This window comes from Anser cygnoides, chromosome 7 (assembly GCF_040182565.1).
Source record: "Anser cygnoides isolate HZ-2024a breed goose chromosome 7, Taihu_goose_T2T_genome, whole genome shotgun sequence".
NCBI lineage: Eukaryota > Metazoa > Chordata > Aves > Anseriformes > Anatidae > Anser > Anser cygnoides.
Genome location: NC_089879.1, coordinates 19055993 through 19076771, shown reverse-complemented (window position 1 = coordinate 19076771; position 20779 = coordinate 19055993). Strand labels below are relative to the sequence as shown.

Sequence of the window (20779 nt, the reverse complement as noted above, 5' to 3'; positions counted from 1 at the left end):
GTGAGTAGCTGTTTCCAGTCACCTCATATATTAAAAATAAAAGCTTTTAAATTGTTTTAAATGCTCCCTGATTTATGTGTGCCCAGGTGTGTGCCCACACATGCACACACTGGCTCATCTAGTTGTACAGCTTAAATAGAGAAAGCTGGGAAAGGAATAGTCATGCTGCATGCCAGATCTAGTGGAGTATGGCAGGAAGGAAAGACTACACCAGAGATCGATGTAGCTGTCAGCTGTGAATCAGTTCTAAATTATTTGCATTTCATAATTTGTGAGATCTGCCCCTTCCTGTGTCTGCAGCTTTATCTTGGATCTCCCAGTCTTTTTCTCAAAAACATTTCTGGTTGGAGTTACACTTAAAAAGGTTGAGTGCAGTGCTTATAACTGGGAGATTTCTTCAGCCCTTGCTTTAGACTATTCCTCAGCCATCACTGTATGCAAACAGCAGAACATATTCTAGCAAGCTGTCAGTTTTCATGATGTACAGCCTGTATCCTTTTCCAGCAGTAAATTTTCTGAAAATAAAACTAAGAAATCAAGTTCCCAGCATTCCTTCAAGCCTGTGGTTCCTCTTATGCAGCTTCCTCCTAGCTGTACTCCACACTCTCACTTCCTCCTGAAAAAGGCTTCAGCATGGAGCTAGACAGTTTGAAAGGAGGAACTTGAGTGCAGCCAGTGTAGGTGGCCTGTGATGCCCTGTCCTGTGACATGGATTTAAGATCCCCTGAAGAGGGAGAAAGGAGGTGATCTGGTAGTTCTAGGAGCCTGTGACTCAGACACGGGAATATCACCATTTTAACTGGGTAGTATTTTAGCCTCTTACACTGTTCTGTGGTGAATGATGCTGCAAGCTGCTGGGTAACAGGGGAATTCACTCTTTCATTCCTGTCTGAAAAATGGCCCTCTGAGTTCCTGCTCTTGTGTTACTGTTTGAACCACCTCCCGTTTTTCCTCTTGCTGCTGGGGATTTGAGATGGTTTGCTGCAAGCTGTGTTAGTGAGGGTGCTCTCTCTTTGGGAGGAAAGCTTCTCTTTGTTCCCACCCCAGCAGGATGGCTGCTGCAGCTGCCGTTGGACAGATTATGCTAATGGCTCTTCAGGTTCTTTGTGGCATCTAGTTTTGTCCCCAGGCCCTCTTTCTTGTCTTGCCATTAAGTAACAGTCAGTGCAGAGTGCATTTGGGATCCACACAGTGACAGTGATGGGGTAAAGGGAGTGGTATCATGGGGCTGACTGGATAGTCCTGAAGCTGGGGTATTTGCAAGGGTGAGGAGGTGGTGCATGGAGGCAGCTTTTCTGCTAAGACAAGCCAGGAAACGAAGGCCTCTTGGAAAACCACAGAGAGGGATGGAGATAAGACTGAAAGGATATGCTTATCTGATATTCTTGAAGGGAGTGAGTGTCCAGTGCTGACAGGGGAGCAGTGTGATGCTGGTCAGGGACACTGGACTCACTGTTTTCTTAGGTATTTATACCAGATCTGATTTTGATCGATTACACAGAAAATGGAGCAAACGAGCAACTGCTTTGAAAGTGTTATTTGGTATTTTCCTTGAGGGTGCAGTGAGAATTATTTGTCACTGTGTGGCAGTGTGCTACATATTACTTGCTGCTCTGATGTATCAGATGAGCCTTTTTCGGTCATGGCTAACAGGTGTTAATTACAGCATTTTACCCTCCTTTCAGGTCCCTCGTACAATTTTTTTTTTTAATGCTTGCTCTTTTACTTATGCCCTTTGATTTATAGAGACTGGAAAGCACGTTGTGCTTTATTTTTTCTGTCTAACTATGGATGTTAGATGTTGCCTGTGCTTTCTTCATAAAATATTTTTGGGATAGATGTTTCCAACAGTGCACATCACAACTCCAGTTCAGAGGTGCACCCAGAAATACTGATGATTCTGTGAACATGCTGATGAACGTGCAGTGCCTGGAGTAGAGTTACTGCTATGAAGTGCCTTTGTCTTAGAGGTACATCTGACCTCTAGCCTGCATCATGGCATAAGCAAGTTTTCTCTGTGGTAGCTTTGATGCCTCAGTTCTTTCCTGTGCCTGAGTGTGCAAAGGTGATGCATGGTGAAAGTGAAAACTGGTGGGGAAGCGCAGATACATAACTTTCTTTTACTAATTTAAGTAGATTCTGGTGTTAGAAGGGAAGGGTGGCATGCTGATTTCATCAAGGCTGTCTCATATTTTCATCTTGCTGTTTTGGTTTGAAAGCACTGAAGTTACTGTCTGACCAAAGTTACAAACTGCTTGGAAATAAAAAATATATGATACCTCTGGGCTGATGCCTCACAGAGACCTCTGGTTGTCTGTTCTCTGTAGTTCAGGTACCTTCAAAGGTAAAGTTTATTTAAAGAGGCTGCTGCACATCTTTCAACCTGCAGGTTCCTGACACATGAGATCATGAGCAGGTTATGCCCTGTCTTTGTTACTCCCAGGAGGCTCCCATCTGCTCCAGGTCATCTGTATTGTTTGCTGAGACATTTTCAAATTTTCTCCATTTTCAAATGCCAAGCCTGGTTACTGCTAAACAGGTTTAATACTGTACTCTGCTGGAACCTTGGTTATAACCTCCTTGCTGCAGTTAATGATAATTATAAGTCTTATGCATCTTTTTTCCTACAGGTGGGAAACGAGAGACTGTGTCATTGTACATCCAGGTGCTGTCTGTGTTATGGTGAGACTGCTGCCAAAGCTGTACAAAGAGGGACACTCTCAGGTAAGTCTGAGAGTGGGTCCTTGTGAATTTTGTTCAAATCAATCAGTGTTTCCTACCTGTGTCTTGGTGTCTTGTGTGTGTGGCTTTTGTTTGCAATCTTGGATGAGTTGGGCTTTGATTTCTGTTATAAATTCAGATAAACAATAACAAGGAATGAACAGAACTAGTCCACTGAAAATTGTTAAAATATTGCTAATTGATCTAGCAACCAGAACAATCTGGCTCTTTAGGTCTAACAGTCCATAAGCTTACAATTAATTTAGACTCTGTTTTGCTTTGTCTGGCCTCCGATACACCCTCACTGAACAAGTAAACTGCCTACATTGCATCTGCTATCTTGTCTTAAATACTTGAATATGGTTAAAATATGTGCAGAGGGATTGAAATAAAACCAGATTTTTCATCCAGAGTTGTGGAAGATGGGAGTGCAACTAACTGCCAGCATGTCCCAACTCTGTGTAGCAGAACCAAGGCAGCAGCTATTGAAATTTTGATAATTACAGTAATGAATTCCTGATAAACAAGTAGAATGGTTAATTGGATGAGAGAGAGTGCCATCAAGAATGTGAATCTGTGTTGGCTCTATGGCTGAGTTGTGTGAGAGAGAGTCTAGTCTGTCAGATCCTCAGTAGATGGCAGTGTGCTTAAAAATTTGAAGGACTGGAGCACAAATTTGAGATACTTCAGTCATGTATTTAATTGCGTTCATCTTTTTCCATCATTTCTTGCTCATTTTTTCTTTGCCAACAAGAAATTATTGTTGATATTTCTTGTTTAGTATTGCTGTTGTGAATAGGATTGCATTGGGTAAATTGGGACAACTGTTACATTGGGTCCTTGGACTTGGAGTAGGAATTAACACGGCCTGAAGATTTTTTCATCAAATGAGCCACAAAAAGGATAGAGGAAATAAGATTTTCTTGGTAATTCTGTTTAAAGGCAGGTGAGAGAATGATTGGAACTTTGTGTCTCATAGTTTGGGCAGCTCATTCATGCTACCAGGTAGTGACACAAAAGGCTGGATTTAAATACCTTTCCTTGTAATGTATGCCACTGCACAAACCCTTGTGAAACAAATTCCTTGGAAAATGCAAGTCAGGCAAGAACTGATGCAACAGGTGGAACTAAGTGTCTTAGTAAAAGAAGGAATTACCCTTTGAATTTCCCTCTGTACCAAACAGTGCTATTCTTTATTTTAGTGCTGCAATGTGGCAGTTAAGAGAGATGAAATAATTTCTTTGTGGATAGAGCTTTCTTGCTGAAGATTTTCATTCAATTTTAAATTAAAAATCCAAAGGAGTTTCTTGCTCTGAGTTTAGGACTGAGTCAAATAGCATATTTTTTTTTTTAGGAGCAATGGTGAAGAACAGTTAGTAGCTCATCTCTTTCAACTTGTTTTAGAGCTATAAATGATCTTTTAGGCCCACCTATTTGGAATTCATCTGGAAAAATCTTCAGAATGTGCAAATCATGTGCAGATCTTTTGCTTTCACAGAAATGGCAATGAGAAAGCACAGCCTTTAGAGAAACGTTAATGGAACTCAATAAAATTAATGTACTTTGACTCTGACCCTCAGAAATAATATCCATTTCCTGCCAAAGTTGCTGTTGCTTGGTGACCTTTGTCAGACCTAAGCAATAATGGGCTGAAGCAACGCTGAGCATGTAGGTATAGAAAAAACAGTGGTAGACAGCAAAACAGATGGTCTTGCAGTTCAACCATTTTTCTGACTGTCCAGAATGACAAGTAAGAGCTGAGAACAGATTTGTGGCTGTTTATTGCTCACATTCCTAGATATGATCAAAAATGATTTGAATGTCATATGGGTATGAACACTTGCTTAAAAGCCTTAAAACCCCCAAGAGACAGTCTTTGAGTCAGTAGTCAGTGTTTAGAGGTTATTGCTCATGTTCATACATAGGGTGAGTACATCTAAGGCAGTTCCCATCAAACTACATACAGTTTAACAATATACAAGGCAGATTTTCCTTTATGTTTCCTGTTCACTGATGAATGATGGCATTATCATGTGTTTCGAAAACTAAGTACAAGTCAGACAGGTTAACATCTACTTTAACTCTGAGGCTCAGGACACTCATAGTTTATTCTACCTTAAAAGTTCCCCTTGGACGTATCTCCTTGTCTGGCATTTTGGACCATGACTTTAAGATTTCCAAGTGTTACGCCAGATATTTTCTTTTTGCAATGTCAGATAAGGAGAGTTCCTAGATCTCACAAGGCCAGGAGGAGAAAGGCAAGAAATTTGTAAACGAGAATCAAAACATGATTCAGTTCTGCGTCATCTTCCTGGCTTGTTTCTTGGGTCTTCTTGTGAATGCAGACCAAAAAAAACCACAATACAAACAACCAAACAAAAAGAACCACAACAAAACTATCGCATCATTCATTATGTAAATTATTTATACACTACACTCTTGCTAAATAATATTCTTTCTGCCACAGCTGGATTTATCCTCTCTATTTATCCATGTCTCTTCTATGATGAACTGTTGTCATATTCACTGTTGTAAAACTAAAATAGTTCAATAAGGACTTAGCAACTTTGTTAGAAAGAGGTCTTTTATCTTTGTCTTAAAGTTAACCAAATCAAGTTGTTCTTACTGCAGATGTTAAGAACATAACACTTTCCAAATATTTACGCTTCCTAAAAATGTAATTCATTCTAACCCTAACAGGTCTCTAACACTGTTATATATGGCCTGCAAAAGGCTGTATGACAGTTGAGATTTGTCGGCCTTTAGACACCTATTAATGATACTACTGCTAATGTAAATGTTAATACCACACCAAGTTCCTGAACTACTGCAGTGAGCTGCACAGGGAAGTTCCTCAAGTTTTTGGCTAGAACTTCATTCCGTTTTGGGTTTCATTGCCAAGGCTTTGGGAGAAAGGGAGAATTGACCAGAACCCTGGCAGGAGAAGGGGACCACAAACACCCTGGCAGCAGGTCCTCTAGCCAGGGTTGGCAGCTGAAGGTCAGCTCTTTCCCCTGAGCACTTTTCTGCAAGCTTTGCTTCAGTCTTGTCCCCTTGAGGATTTTTTTCTTTTATTAACCTATTCTGATTACAGCACAGCTTTCTTTTTTTATTATTATTATTTTTTAAATGCATAGCCTCTCTACATGTTCTTTTTCAAGGTTATTTTTGGGCTTTTAGTAAGAAGTTTGCTTGCTTGTTCCTTGACAGAACAACTTCTGAAGCTTGGTAACAGCAATTTTCCTATTGTGCTTCCAGTCCTACAGCCTGCCACTTTATTTGTACCAATTCTCTTGCTGTGCACTTTCTCCTTAAAAAGCATTCAGTGTCTCTGAAGTTATCCTAAAATCTTGGTAGCATACCTTTGATTGAAGACGTACGGACTCAGCCCAGAATTCCTGACTAACTGTACTGAAGATCATTTTAACTATGGTGAATTTTGGAATGATTTATTTTTGATAACGTTTTAAAGGGTAAAACGCACAACTGATTTTTGGAAGTAGACCCAATCTCTTTATCGCCAATGGGTTTTAAACTCATGGGTGTCTACGTTTTTCTTTTAAAAGCATAATTTGAAGCCCTGAGACACTTCAAACTTCTTGAAAAATCTACTTTTGATGCCTAGTAAAATTAAAACAGTATTGTTAGAACTTAATTCTAATTTTCTTTGGGGGCTGATAGCTTTTCAAGCTTTTCAAGTGAAAGGTGCTCCAAGGTTGAAAAGTGTCGTCTTTTTCCAATTGTGCACTCAATTATTGACATATCATTCTTAATCCTAAGAAAATTGAAAATCCTTTTGAAACTAACCCCCACCACTGAAGGTTCAAAGTTCTTAGTCATCTTACACATCACGTGATCATTTTGAAGAGGAGTAACAATGAATTGAATTCAACTACCAAGTTTTGCAACTATGGGCTCTTAGGAGCAAGAATCTGGGAACTACTTAAGCAGACCAGGCAAATTGCTAGGTGACATTTTGCCCTTTAGCCTCAAATTTGAGGCAGAGCTGTGAGCCCAACTGCATTCTGATTGCACCTTCAATATCCTGATTCAAGTGCTGCAAGTGGTATGTGTTACGAAAATCAATCCATGCACATAGAAACACACAGCCTGGTTTCCTGGCCACCATTAGTATTTCCACTGATATCTCATTTTACTGGAACTAAGATCCATGAAAACAGCACATTTTATTCAAAACAAGGCAATAGTGGTATTGACAAAGCTGCTAAGCTAACGAAAACAATCAATGTTTTGTATGCCATTACGGTTTTATTGGATTTATTTTGGAGTAAACTAGTAGTTTCACTTAATCAAGACTTGTACTATTCTTTTTTTTTCCTTTTCTCATGGCTTTATATATGCAGACACTTTCCTTCATCCAGTCAAAAATGGTGTAAATAATAATTTAAAGTTCCAAAAAGTTACTGAGGCTTTGATACACAGTAGAAATAAATTCCTCCCCTTAGAAGAAGAATGATGTTGGTTTAGTCTGGTGGAGGATTTCTGCATGTAATTAGATGCACATTGAAACTTATGTTACTGGAAATGAACAGTCTGAGACAGGAGAAAAGATTATCTGAAGAACTCTCTCCTCAGGTATCAAAACCAGTAGTTGTGTTTACAAAACCAATGTATCTTACACATGATGCACTACTATTGTTGTCCAGGTGTTGCACTTGATGCTTTTGGTTGTTGAGCACTTTTTAAAAGAAATTACTTTTCAGCTTTGAATTTGTCCTGTACTGGTTTTGAGCTCTTCAAAGTTTGGTCTGCATGGAAAAGAGCTGAATTGCTCTTTACAGTTAATAAACTAGCGTGTGCAGAATCCAGTGAAGTTGCTTCTCTTTTGTGTCATAAAATTGAATCCAAATGTCATAATCTGTGTCTGCCACTGTCTGTTTTTCTTTAAAAATGTGTATAGATATTTCCTTGAAGAGTGTGTGAGAAAGCCAAAGGGCTCTTGAGGATGGGGAATAATGGAAAGATTTGTTTAAATATGTTGCATAGTTACTTTTGAGAGAAACCTAGTCTTGTCAGTGGAGTAGGCTTCTTTCCTAAGTGGGAACTAATTGTTCTAAAGATAGTGAAAATTCAGAAATTCTTAAGGGTTTCTTTAAAATCTTAAAGTAAAATAAATCTTAGAAATCTTAAAGATTTCTTTAAAAACTATTTAAGACCATTAAGAAGCAATAGTGAATTAAAGCATCAATTCAGCAAAATATGTAGACAAAGTGTTTTTGTTTCAGGACTTTGCTACATGTAGTTTTGTTTAAACAACAGTGCTTTCACAACAGTGCAGAAGAACAGAATATGTCAGCATGACTCCCCATGTTAAATACATTCTAAGTAAATGTGTTGGTCTTGAAAATTATGCCTAATAACCTGCCCTTGGTGGTGTTTCCCTCTTTTGCATGAGAGGTGATTGTTGACATCCCTCACTAACATAGTGGTGTTTTCAGAAAGCTCAGCTGTGGGTAGCTGAGCAGTTACTCAGCTGTGGATATATCCAGACTGTTCAGATGCACAGTTTTATAGAACAGCCATGCAGTTGCACTTGAGCCTTTTGCCTTAGAGGTGTCTTTTGGGGCCAGATTTTTGTACCCAGAGACTCAGCAACTGCAAAAACAAATGCAGTCACCATGTACAGTTTTAGTTCCAGGTCACTGACCTCAGTTCCTTGTCTTTCAGCTTTCTCAGGAAATCCAGTGTGCTGTGGCTGATCATATCCAGTCCCTGGTGAAGTCAGAGAAGAGTCGCCAGGTGATGTGTGGTTCTGGCTTGCTGAGCACTATCATAGCTTCCTGTCAGGATGCCTTCCGCAATGAGAGCCATCCACTGCATCTGCCCCTCACGAGAGTTTTTGAGAAGCTTGCCTCACAATCTATTGAGCCAGATGTGTTAAGGTATCAGATTATTTTTAATGGAACAAATTTCCCTTAGTGGTGCAAATTTTTGTAAAGTCTGTGTTTTAATTGGACACTTCATGTAGTGCCCATATTCAGCAAGACTTTTAGTTTCAAGACTCATTTAATATTTCTGACTTGTTAGTCACAGGTTATATGCTTAAATGAATTACTGAAAATGGTATAAGTCTGTAGTCTCCTGAATCATCTCTGCAAGGGTTGTAAAGCCATTTATGAATGGTAACTAAGTAACTGCAAAACACTAGGGTGATTCAGGATTATTCTCCCCTGGAGAAATATATATTCATATATCCATATATTCATATGGAGAAACTTTCCTGAAGAGTTGAAGTAACTGTCTCTTAGCTCAGATCAATAATGACAGATACAGAAATAAAGTATAGTCTTGTTTCTACTTTGAAGATGTGCTTTCTCCTTTAATGCTCACAGATGCTAGGCACGAAGTGTACCTTGTAAAGATAAAAGTGCAGATGAAGTTTGGATATGCAGTGGATTTATTTTAATAAAAAATTGAACAAATTCATTTTTTAAAGAATCCATAGTTTTTTTCCCCTGAAAAAATGGTAGTAATACAAAAGTATTGCTGAAAAAATAAAACTTCTGTTTTTTTTTATTTTTCGATAAGATGTCTTGAAAGGCGAAAGTATTAAAGCAAGACATCTATTTGTGATGATGCAATGGAAAGCATTCATTCTGTTTTATTTCAGATGTCTTTAAAATTTGGTTTCCAATGATAAAGTTGATCTCCCAGGGTCTGAATTGTATTTGCATGGTTGCTGTGACTCCCAAGTATCTGTATTTATTGTATTTTCTTTTTTATTGTTTTGTTTTTCCAGGCAATTTCTTTGGTTGGGAAGGCCTTCATCAATACCTTCCAGGCCCAGCACAAACAGGACTAAAGTACTTTCGTGTCAGGAGAGTGATTCATCTGAAGCAGCTTTGAATGAAGGTAAGCACTCAATGAACAGCCTGTTACTGATACTGTGGTTGGATGATAGATGTCTGTAATGGCAGGAAATTGCTGGTTCCAGCTATGTCTGGCTCCAAGCCAGTCATAGCTGGAAATAGTTAAAAATGTGAAAGAGACAACTGGTTTTTGCAATCCCTAGGATATCCCAGCAGTCTGCTTGCTATGGGCCATTTTCCATCCCAGTCCGTTCTCTGTTCTAACATATTTTGCAGTTGAAAGGCTTCTGTAGTAGTATTTTGCACCTACACCATTCTCATGCTTGAGACACCTGATACAGCATGGTGCAGATTTGGGCCTTAAATTCTTTGCAGTCATTCTTCAGATCTCCTCCCATGTGTTGGTAGTAACCATTACTTTATGGCGCTATTGAATAGTCTGTGTATGAGAAAAACAGAACCAGGGACTTAAGAACCTCTTTTACTAGAAGTGAAGTTTGGAGCTGCCTGAAGAGGTGTGGAGAGAAAATATGGCTCTCTCTTCTGTAAACTCATCTCTCTTGCTAGCCTACTATTCTGAGATTCTTTCAGTGGAATACTTTTGTGTATTGCTGAGGATTTCTGCAGGTTACTGAGGATGTATTAGTTGAAGAGCCAATGCCTCATGCAACACTAGATCTTAGCAGTGAAGAATTGAATATGGGCAAAGCCTGTGATTTTAAAAAAAGTAGTGCAGACACTGATCTCTTTTTGCACTATGTTGATCTTGTAGGTTCAAAGGGGATCACAATTGACAATAAAACTGCTCTTCAGACAGTTGTGCCTCTCAGTACCTCCCCTTGGCTGTCTAAGGGGTCTGCATTGGCACTCCAGACCGCAATGAGTCTCATCTCCATGACATCACCACGAAACTTCCAGCTCTGCAGCACTTCTTTGGCTCCATCGTTTGTGGAATTTGACATGTCCATGGAAGGATATGGGTACTACTGCTATTGCTTTCTTCATTAGTTGCTTTGCAGTCTTCTCAAGCCCTTATTCTGGACATAGCTAGTTACATCTCTCATCTGAGTTCTTCCTTGTGCCCTATAGCTGCCTTCCTTGAAGCAATGTTGCCAGCTTTTCTGGCCTAGAGACATTGCCTTATTGCTGTTAGCATAGACTCTTCCTTGCTGCCTTAACTGTGCAGTATTAAGTCACTGGTGACATTCAGGGATGAGTTTAAGTTTCTGATGAATGGGTACTTCCTTGCTTTTGTAGGTGTTTGTTCCTCCCTACCTTGGCCACTGTAATGGGCCCAGGAGCAGAGCAATCTGTCTCAGGTGGAATTGGCATGGGTAAGAACTTTCTGACTTACCACAGCTTTCTGAATGTACTGTTTTTTTTTTTGTTTGTTTGTTTTTTTTGTTTGTTTTCAGGCCAGTTAAAGGCGTTTGTTTGTAAGAAATGGTAGCAACTAAACTGTGTGTGCTTCAATATGCTTCTGTCTGTGTCCCAGTCCAGCTCTGAGCTGTACAAATCGTTTCTCCAAAATGCAACATCAGGTGCCACTTAATAGTGTGATACATTAACATTAGCAACACAAAGTGCTAAGAAAACAGTCTTAACAAGTAAGAACCACCAGATTTTAGGGTAGTCTCCCACGGAAGGAATAGAAACTGTGTCACTTAACGTTAAATGGGATTCTCCTATAGATGAAAATCCTCTATTTGGTGTACTGGAAAATGGTTATTCATACTGTACCTCTTGCTTCCTGAATTTTGTGGATTCCATAAAACTTGTTTCTGGCTCAGTGCTACCCAAGTGATGAGCTCTGTGAAACAGAGATCTAGCAATCATTTCTCATCAGTCAATTTTAGGTCACTTATATGTGCACACACACTTGCATATGCAGTCTCTATAACATTGAAGATGGGCAGTAAAATCTAGAAAAAAAATGAGAAATTAAACCTCAAATTCTAATGTTGGTTCTTATATGATTTGGGCTACAAATGAAGCAGCAAGCAGTTTGCTAATATCTGCATAGAGAAACCACTTTCCTAATTGCCTTTTGTTTCCTGTCTACAGGCACTAGAATGTTCCCTCCCTCCAGTGGTCTGACTCTCTCCTGCTGGTTTCTGGTTAGCAAGTTTGGTGTAGTGCACAACAGTCACCCAGTCCGTTTCCTCACTGTTGTAAGGCACATGGCAAGAACAGAGCAAGAATTTGTTTGTTTTGCAATAAGCTTCTCCCCTCAGGACCATTCCTTGGTCATTTCCACAGAGGAAGTGGAATTCCAGCCACTTGGTGAGGCTATTCTCAATCAAGCTGCAGTTTCATGTCCTGTGATTATCTGGATTTTTTTCATTAACAAGTTTTCTCTTTTTATAAAAACCTAGAACATTAATGACACTTTCTGTCTCTTTGGTTTTCTTTTGAACTCCTTTTGCATTTGTTAATCATGGTCGTATTTCAGTTTTAAGTTTGCTGTAGGTATTGAGAATTATCTTGTAGTATGCAATATATGATAAAACTCATAGACATTCTAGGAAAACTTTTGAACGTCAGTTATATGGTTGTGCAAAGCTGTGGGGACTGGACTTGAGGAAACAGCTAGTTCCTGCCTGTTCTGTGTGGCAGTAAGTACTGTTGACTGTCCACTGTTCTCGTTACAGATATCATGGAACCTGAGGGTGAGGTCTTAAATCCCTCCCTATTTCCAGGGCAAGTCCAGTTTGGCTGTGGCAAGCTGCTGGTCACTGGCCAGTGGCATCACCTCACAGTGACAGTTGCTAAGGAAGCAAAGAAGAGCTGCACTGTGTCAGCATATATAAATGGTCAGACGCTTGGCTCCGCGAAGGTAAGGACTTTCTACATAGAACGTGTGTCTGACAGCTGAGCGTTTGCCTATCATTGCTTTTCACTTTGGAATCCCTGTACACATACCGTGTCTTCTCAGTGTAATCACAATAGACTCAAAGCATGGTGATTTGCTTACTAAAGATGTATCACACAAACAAATGAGGAAATGTTTGTGCTCAGAAGTATATCAGTGTATACTGATGCTTTGAATTATTATTTTTTTCTTTGATCTCTCTCACCCACCGATAAGGAGATAACCACTCAAAATTGCCAACAGTTACACTCAGTTTGAGAGTGGTGTTTACCTAGTTTACAGGTGACTAAGGGTTATGTTCATGAAATGCAGTTGTACATTTGTTGCTATCTTCTTTCTACATAGAAGTAAAACCACAGTTATCACAGAAAAATGGTGAATTAAAGATTTCTCTGGTTGCACAAGACATGAGAAAACAATACAAAATGCACGTGAAGGGTTTAGAATCTAAAGGACAAATGAGAAGAACCCTTAGTTTATGTTGTCATCATGCTTCTGGTTTTGAAGCTAATCTCAAATAATTACTGAGATTTGACTTATGGATTTTGAGTGCTGGAGCCAGGCAGCTTTAAAAATGTAGCCTGTTTTTTTCGCAGCTCTAGTTGGTGTGGGTTGTTTTTTTTGTTTTATTTTTAAATAGATACCTTTTATTAATTACATCTTGTAACCTTGGTCTCTTCTTTCCAGTTCCCATATTTCAGGTCAGTCTCGACATATGCAAAGCTCACTTGTGTGTTTTATACTTCCCTTGTAAAAGCAACCTGTTTAATTCCAAATATTCTCTTTCCCATACTTGAGAAAAATGATCTGTCTTCTAAATGCCTTTTGGGACCTATATCCATTTCAAGAATGAAAATTTAATTTAATTTGCCTTCCTTCAAATGAGACTGAAAGTCATCAATAAAACTAGGCCTAAGCATTGCAATTGATTAAAGAATTCACAGCAAATGTGTTTAACATAAAGAGAAACAGCTCATAATAAATAAAAAAATGCATTTAGTAAATAAAAGATGGTCCCTGTGCTGGGGTCTCTGACATGATTCACACCTTCTTAATATCTACAGCAAAGAAAAGATTGTGTAAGAAATCAGAATTACACAAAGGCTGTTAAAAATATCAAAAGCTACTTCTGAGTTGACGAGGCTAGGGAGTGGGTGAGTATACTATGTTGTATCAGACATAATATTTGTTCATTCCAGTATCAAGTCCTGCCTCCTAATACTGACCAGCCCTGTCTCCAACATCTCAGCTGTGAGAGAGTGGCACGTGCTAGGAGTCTCTCATCCTAACAGCAAGTTGTTAAAGACTGGGCTAAGCACGAATTTCTATATGGTTTCTTTTCAAAAAAAAAAAAAATCTAGCTACTTCCTACAACAGCTGTTTGCATTAAACAAAATAAGACTCGGTTGAGGAGACTGAATCCTTATTTTGATACAAACAATAAATGGTCCTATTTCCTAGACTACGTAGCTTTCACTACAGCAAATTGAAACACTTGGACACTACGCTCTTCAAAAACTCTTTATTCTCTGAGTGGCTAATACAAGGTGCAATTTGTAACTTGGCTTCCTGCGTTGAAAGTCAGTCTGAGTTACTAAGTTAAGAACAGGAAAAATAAGTCTGGATAAGGTTGTTTGTTGACAACACCGGAAGTGATTTTTACTGTGTTCTGTAAACAAAAGAAGTAGCTTTGACCTTTCCAGAATGCTTATGCTTGTTATACTTCTGAAAGTCCAAATTCTAAACAGTAGATGGTGATAATCATGTTACACAGCTAACTGTGAGGCTTCTTGGAGGGAAGGGCAAGCAGGCAGTACCTTCTAGGGAAAAAGACCTTAAGGAACCCTGAGCGCATTGAATTCTCTCGGTGAATTCTTCCTCTGCTGCAGATGCGGTATCTCCAGCCCTTACCAGGTAGTTATATTTCCATGGAATCCTCTTCCTTTGTTGATGTCTATGGGTACATAGCTACTCCTCGAGTTTGGAAACAGAAGTCCTCCCTGACCTGGCGCCTCGGCCCCACATACTTGTTTGAAGAAGCCATTTCCGTGGAAACCATGGAGGTGATTAATAAGCTTGGCCCACGATATTGCAGCAATTTCCAAGCAGTACAGCTTCAAGGTATGCAATAATTCTTTTCTGGCATTATTTGTTTTTCAGGGCAATGTTCTTTTGATTTTTTTTTTTTGTAATCTGCTGTTAGAATTACAGCTGTGCCTGAAGCTCTCCCTAAAAGTCTGGAACTCTGTGTTAATAGGTGTTGTACAAGATTGTAGGAAGATACCATAAGGGTCTTGTAACATACTGTAAATGGGGCAGGAAAAGAAAGGGTAAGAATCAAGAAGCAGTTTAACCCTGATTTTTAAAGCTGGAGAATAAAAAGGGATAACATTTTGAAATGCAAGATTGCAATTTCTGTTGGACCAATATTAAAAAGGCAGCTTTGTAACTGAGACATTCTGAGACAGGGCAGAAGAAGAAGCATCTGCTTTCATTGCAAATGCCTGCAGAGTAAAGGAGAGGAGAGAGAGAGGAATAAGTTACATTCTGTTTAATGAAGAGGCTTTTTAACTAAAGCATATTGTTAGCTTCAATTATTAAACAGGCAGACAAAACATTTCACTTATTGATTACTGTTCAACAAGTAGCGTATTCACCTCTGGACTAGAAATCAAGGGTGAAATGGGATGATCTCCTGTTTGACAAGAACAGAATAATCTCACCTGGTGAAGCTCTGGCCTAAAACAAAGTGAAAAGACTCTCTGAGAGTCCTCCTTCAGGATGATGTCTGTACAGTAAAAAATAAATAAAAAGTCTCCAAGTCAGTTATCTGGGGGGGGGGGGGGGGGGGGGGGGGTGTTGAAAGAAAATTACATCACAAATATATCCCTAAAATAATAAAAATACTGATAGAAGTCAGATGGGTTTGATTTTTGAAGTGTTGAGTCTTCATGAAGTGTGTGGTACTTGTTCTCTGCACGCTGGTCTTCCTGGATGACTTCAGTACTAAACATGGATTGTGGCCATCTGATTCCAGCAATGCCCTGGTGCTGGGAAGTTACAGGTCACTATATAAGACATAATCGGATCTTTGTGAAATGATTCTTCTCTCTCTCCCCACCCTGTGAGGGAGAGAGGTAGGAATGAGACAATATCTAGTGTCTCCCTATTCCATCAAAACACCTGAAGAAACTTTCCAAATGGAAATTCTGAAGAGTTTTGGCACAAAACCCCCAAATACCATGATAACTGTTTCCCTTTAAGGGCTGTCTCAAGCATTAGTAAATGGTTTCAAAGATCAACTATTTTTCCATTTTATGAAATTATCAAATACAAGATTTGTATTTGTGTACAAGGCACACGTTATTTTTTGAAGTGCAAGCAGGAATAAAATTTTCTTTAAAGAAAAACATGATAATTTCATACAATTGTTAAGCTGCTGAACTTGGTACTTTTTAGAAACTTCCCACATGTTATCAGTTAGCAGCTCTGAACTTTTTCCTCTCTCCTTTTTTCTTTGACATGAATCCTAGCTCCTAGTACCCCTGAGAAAGTTCACAGTAACATGGAAGGCCTCTGAAATGTTTTCTCTGTCCAGACTGTTTGTATTGTGTGAACAGACAAAGTTTTATTCTGGACTTCTGAGCTTCAAGAGATACTGGGAGAGCATGTAGGATCTACACAAAGCAGACACGAGAAGAGACAAGCCAGGCACATCTTCTGGTGCTTGTGCTGGCAAGCTGCCATGGGGTGGGTTGCAGAGTCAGGGATTTTTCTGATTCTAGTTAAGTCCTCCAGTTATTTTTCAGCTGCTTCTCTCCTGTCTTACATGCTGAGTTTGCAAAGTTCCTTCAGAGGTTTATAGTTTCTCGTTTTAGGTGAGGACCAGTACAGTGAGCATAATCCTACACTGCTGGTGGCAGAAGAGAAGATTTGTTTTGGAATCAATGCTATGTGCTCATCTTTCACTACAATTCAAGATATAAAGAACTCCTGCAATGAAGTGGATGGCCGGCTGGTTGCCAAAGAGGTCACACATTCTCCTCATTTGTCTTTAACATAATTTCCCTTGTTTCTCATTAGTTTCCCTCAGCACAGTTTGACTTTTTCTTATTTCCATACCTTCGGTAATTTTTTTTGAGTTTCTCTTCCCATTCCTTAACTCTATTCTATTCATGGTTTTAGTTTTCTTCTGTAGAGAGAAATAGATTGGATAGCGTGAACACAATGCTGAAAGCCTTTTTTGAAACAGCAACAGATGCCATAGTTTTGAGGTCTAAGGATAACTGATTTCCTTAAAGCCTTCACAATGACCTTTCAGATGCTATCATTGCTTTCTTGCCTGTGCCAGGCCTGCTTTTCACATGACAAAGTGATGAATTGTGGGATATTTTAGGTGGGTTGATGTTTGTCCAAACAATCAACTTGGAAGAAAAATATTGGTTTTCATATGCAGAGCACTTTTTTTCATATTCTAAAAGTAAAAAAGAATTGGAGCCTGTGCTCGTTGCTTTTTGTCTTCCTAGTATTTCGACAGTTTTTCCTAGAATGTCTTTGATCTGTTTTAGATTGGGATTAATTCTCGGGACAGTTCAACTCCAATATTCCTGGCTAAAAATATTGCTGGACACCTCTCAGGTTCCTCGCGGACTATTGGATCAGTTGCTGTGGGCCAATATGGTAAATGCACGATGCTTTAATGTTTCGTGTATTCTTTTATTTTGAGAGTTGGGCCTATCTATCTCTGTGTTATAACAGATGTAGTCTGTATAACTTCTTGACCGAATAATATTGCAATTTCCTAGGGGTAAGAGTGTTCAAGTCCTCTCCAGCAGCTACTAGCCTGAACTTCATTGGAGGCCCTTCCATTCTCCTGGGTCTCATTGCCATGGCCTGTGATGATCACACAATGTATGCAGCTGTCAAAGTCCTGAACTCCATCCTGAACAGTAGCCCAATGAGTGAAAAATTGATGAGGCATATGGGTGGATACCAGGTAGGTACCATTTTTGTTCATTCTGGGTATTGTCTTTCCTTTAGGGGGACCTTATCTTAAAACCTGTTAATGGCAACGAACCAAGAATATCCTGGCTATCAGCCCATATGATTGGAACTGTGTAAGTTATGGGATCGCTGAGAGAGGAATATGGAATAGTGTTCTAAATCCTGTGCTTACAATTTCTGGAAACCTCTATAACAATGTGTCTCCTGATGGGAAGGTGAGGACAGATGTATCTTCGTCAGATGTGATCTAATAATGGAAGGTGTCATGCTCCCAATGCTAAGAAGACTATTGTTGGTAAAGTCAGTGCAGCAGATCTGTGAGTTCAGCTTTTGCCACCATACTTTATCCCTCCCACAAGAGACCACTTCTCAGGCAGGTCTGCTTCTTCCCTTTGACTCATCCAACCTAAGATTTTACAGTCTTTACACACTGCATAGTGTAGGTCTGACAGTGAATTCCTGTCTCAGTCTTCACTGTGTATTAGGAATTGTGCTGAGATAAATAAGTGCTGTCTGCATATCAAACAAGATTGATTAGGTCTGTCCTAAATTTGTCTTTCAAACCTGAAAGCTGTGCAGACTAAAGACTTTGGTTGTCTCGGGACTTTGATAGAACCAGGGCAAGTTAAAGCACTATGCATAATACTGGCTGGGTTAAGGCTGAAGTGTGAAGTTGCAGTTCAATATAACTTACTTTATGGCTCTGCTTAGCCTACACAGCGTAAATATGGAACAGAGAGACTTCCAAGCAAGAGACTGTTAACATTAGAGCTTCATTAATGATTAATTATAAAGTTTCCATTTTCCCAATTTGTGAATTGCTCATAATTGTTCATAGATTGATCCTGATTCCTATGAATATATTTATCTTAAGTACTACTTGCCCAAATACTGAGCCTCCTCTTCTCCAGACTAAACAATCCCAGTTCCCTCAGCTGCTCCTCATAAGACTTGTGTTCCAGGCCCTTCACCAGCTCCATAGCCCTTCTCTGGACACGTTTAAAAACAGTACTACAGATTTATACTCAGCAAATACTTGTCTTTTTTTTTTTTTTTTTTCCAGTTGCTAGCATACCTATTGAAGAGGAAAACACAGCTGTTGAACAACAGAATTTTACAGTTAATGTTCTCCCTAGTGGGCACAGCTGAACTTGGTTTTGAGTCTTCAGTCATCAAGAATTTTAGTGCATTCCAGTATATTCTCTGCAACTTTGAGGTAAAACTGTGCGTTTGACTGTATTAAAGATGCTTTTATAGTATGAGGTTTGTTCTTAGCACCTCCTGATTCCAATATTTGGGATGGAGTGGTATGTTATATTCTGCTGCATAGCTTGCTCACATGGTGAGGTGCAGGCTCCTGGAATGGTTGCTGCTCTGGCACTGTGGCTCCGTGTGCCCTGGTCCAGGTTCTGAAGTGTTCCTGCAGAGCCTGAGGGCCTGCTCCTCACAGGGTTAGCTCAGGAGCAGAAATTCTTCACACAGGCAGGGATTCCCCAGTGCCTGACTGGAGATAGCTTGCCTTGGTGAGAAATAGTCTGTGGCTCTGAGCTTCTCCTTATCTGTCGTATCCCTGCAGTGGGATCAGACACTGTTCCCCTCCACCTTTCTTGTTTCTCCCTCCAAGCAATATCTATATGGCACATAATAGTTGGGATTTATTGGGTCTGGAATAAAATCTCCCTTACTTGGGGGTATGTGAGAACTTTCTTCAAATGTGGCCTGGTTTTGGCTCTATATCCTGCAGAAGAGCACTGTGATATTCCTGCTCTCCTATAAACGAATTGTGAGCCCTGCAAGTGGATGTACTTAGGCATCCTTTCCTTCTTTCTTTGCCTCCAAAAATGTACTTGCTGCTCTGTTGTGTTCCCCTTTCCAAAACTGCAGAAACCATCGATACAATATTGTGAATATTATTTGTAGTTTTCTTTACAGTACACTCTTGCAGTATAATTTAATTCTTTTGCATTTACATAAAACCTAGAATTCTGTAGATTGTCATTCAGATGTGACTATGATAGTTTATGATGTTATCCCACCTGAACTATTTGTTACTCATTCTCTGCCACAGGTTACTGTCCCCTCAGCTCACCAGAGCAGTAAAATTTCTGCTTTCCTTTGTCTTTCAGCTTTGGATGAAAGCACCAGAGAACCTTGATCTTGTTCTTTTTTCACACCTTGCGGAGATCTTGCAGTCCTCCAGGTATGCAGCTAGCATCTAAATCAGAAGCACGTGGCTGTGACTGTGAGGTGTATGTGGAGGGCACAATCCTAGTTGTAATCAGTGGACCCCAGAAGTGAATGATTCTTCTGTACTACTCTTAAATTTCAAGACTGGAGTTAGTGATTTGATCAGCCTCTGAAATGACTATGGGACCAGACTAGGAAAAGCTATTTGGTGACCTGGTTCACATGGAACCTCTGATGTACGAAGAAAGTTAAAATGTATGCTGGGGAGAGAAATCTGAATGTTTGAATAGAGCATGGAATTAACTTTCTCTGTTTGTTTGTTTAAAGCCAGAATACAACCAGGAGGATTTTTCTTAGAATAGTATAGTGGTTCTACTGGAGTTAAATGCATCTGAAGAGATGCAGCAAGGCAGAGGGTCTGAATAGAGCAGGTTGCTAGATTCCTTTGTTTTGGCACCAGAAAGATCTCTGCAGAGCTGTCTGATGTCCCTCGCTGCGTTTTACAAGAATAGTGTTTATTACTACCAACTCACTCCTTGAAAAGTCAATAATGTTGTTTTCTTTGAACTCACTGAAATGCAGCAGGTTCCGGGGGAGAGGGCAGATGCAAAGGGTGGAAAACACAAAGAAGTCTTCAGATCTCCATTGCTGACACATATTCAATTTGTGTGACAGCATTTGATCAGTTGCCAAGGCAACATCAGAAGCCAAATGTGCAAAACATCAGTGCAACTTGAGAAACCTTTTAGCTGAAACCCAGCAAGTTTTGTTCTTTCCAGTAAAAGCTTTTAAAAGTCCCTGTTCTTTTATGCAGAGATGGGTGTCGGAATGCTGAAGTTGCCTACCAGGTGCAAATGGTGCCCAAGCTCATTTTCCTCTTCAATGATCCTGAAATCAGTGACTCCAGGATCACTGTGGCCTGCACTATTCTCTCCCACCAGTTGCAAGGATACTTTAACACAAGGGATGTTCTCAGGTAACATTCAAGTCTGCAGCTTTTTCTCTGTTTGCAAATGACCTGTTCTCCTGAGCTTCTCTCACCTTATCTTTGATAGGAACCCCAAGTCTCTATCAGCTCCAAAGTCCCTGGTAATTAATGACTTTCATTCCTTCGAAATAGAGTTCAGTCCAAGCTTGTATTTGTGTGTGAGGATCCTCACAGGTT

At 39.7% G+C, this 20779-nt stretch overlaps 1 protein-coding gene across 4 annotated transcripts in view; it reads left to right on the top strand.

Annotated features, from left to right (window-relative positions):
- WDFY4 (WDFY family member 4) overlaps positions 1–20779 on the top strand; it is a 134699-nt gene that overhangs the window by 22100 nt on the left and 91820 nt on the right. For all 4 annotated transcript variants that reach the window (XR_010832719.1, XR_010832718.1, XM_048069286.2 and 1 more), the window contains 14 exons: positions 2631–2724; positions 8410–8624; positions 9482–9594; positions 10324–10531; positions 10809–10885; positions 11616–11834; positions 12203–12387; positions 14313–14544; positions 16302–16453; positions 16992–17103; positions 17229–17419; positions 18491–18643; positions 19554–19627; positions 20429–20590. Coding sequence is in view for 2 of the 4 variants with exons in the window: in XM_048069286.2 (XP_047925243.2) it covers positions 2631–2724; positions 8410–8624; positions 9482–9594; positions 10324–10531; positions 10809–10885; positions 11616–11834; positions 12203–12387; positions 14313–14544; positions 16302–16453; positions 16992–17103; positions 17229–17419; positions 18491–18643; positions 19554–19627; positions 20429–20590 (2187 nt within the window). In the remaining 2 variants the exon portion in view is untranslated. The remainder of the gene's footprint in view (positions 1–2630; positions 2725–8409; positions 8625–9481; positions 9595–10323; positions 10532–10808; positions 10886–11615; positions 11835–12202; positions 12388–14312; positions 14545–16301; positions 16454–16991; positions 17104–17228; positions 17420–18490; positions 18644–19553; positions 19628–20428; positions 20591–20779) is intronic.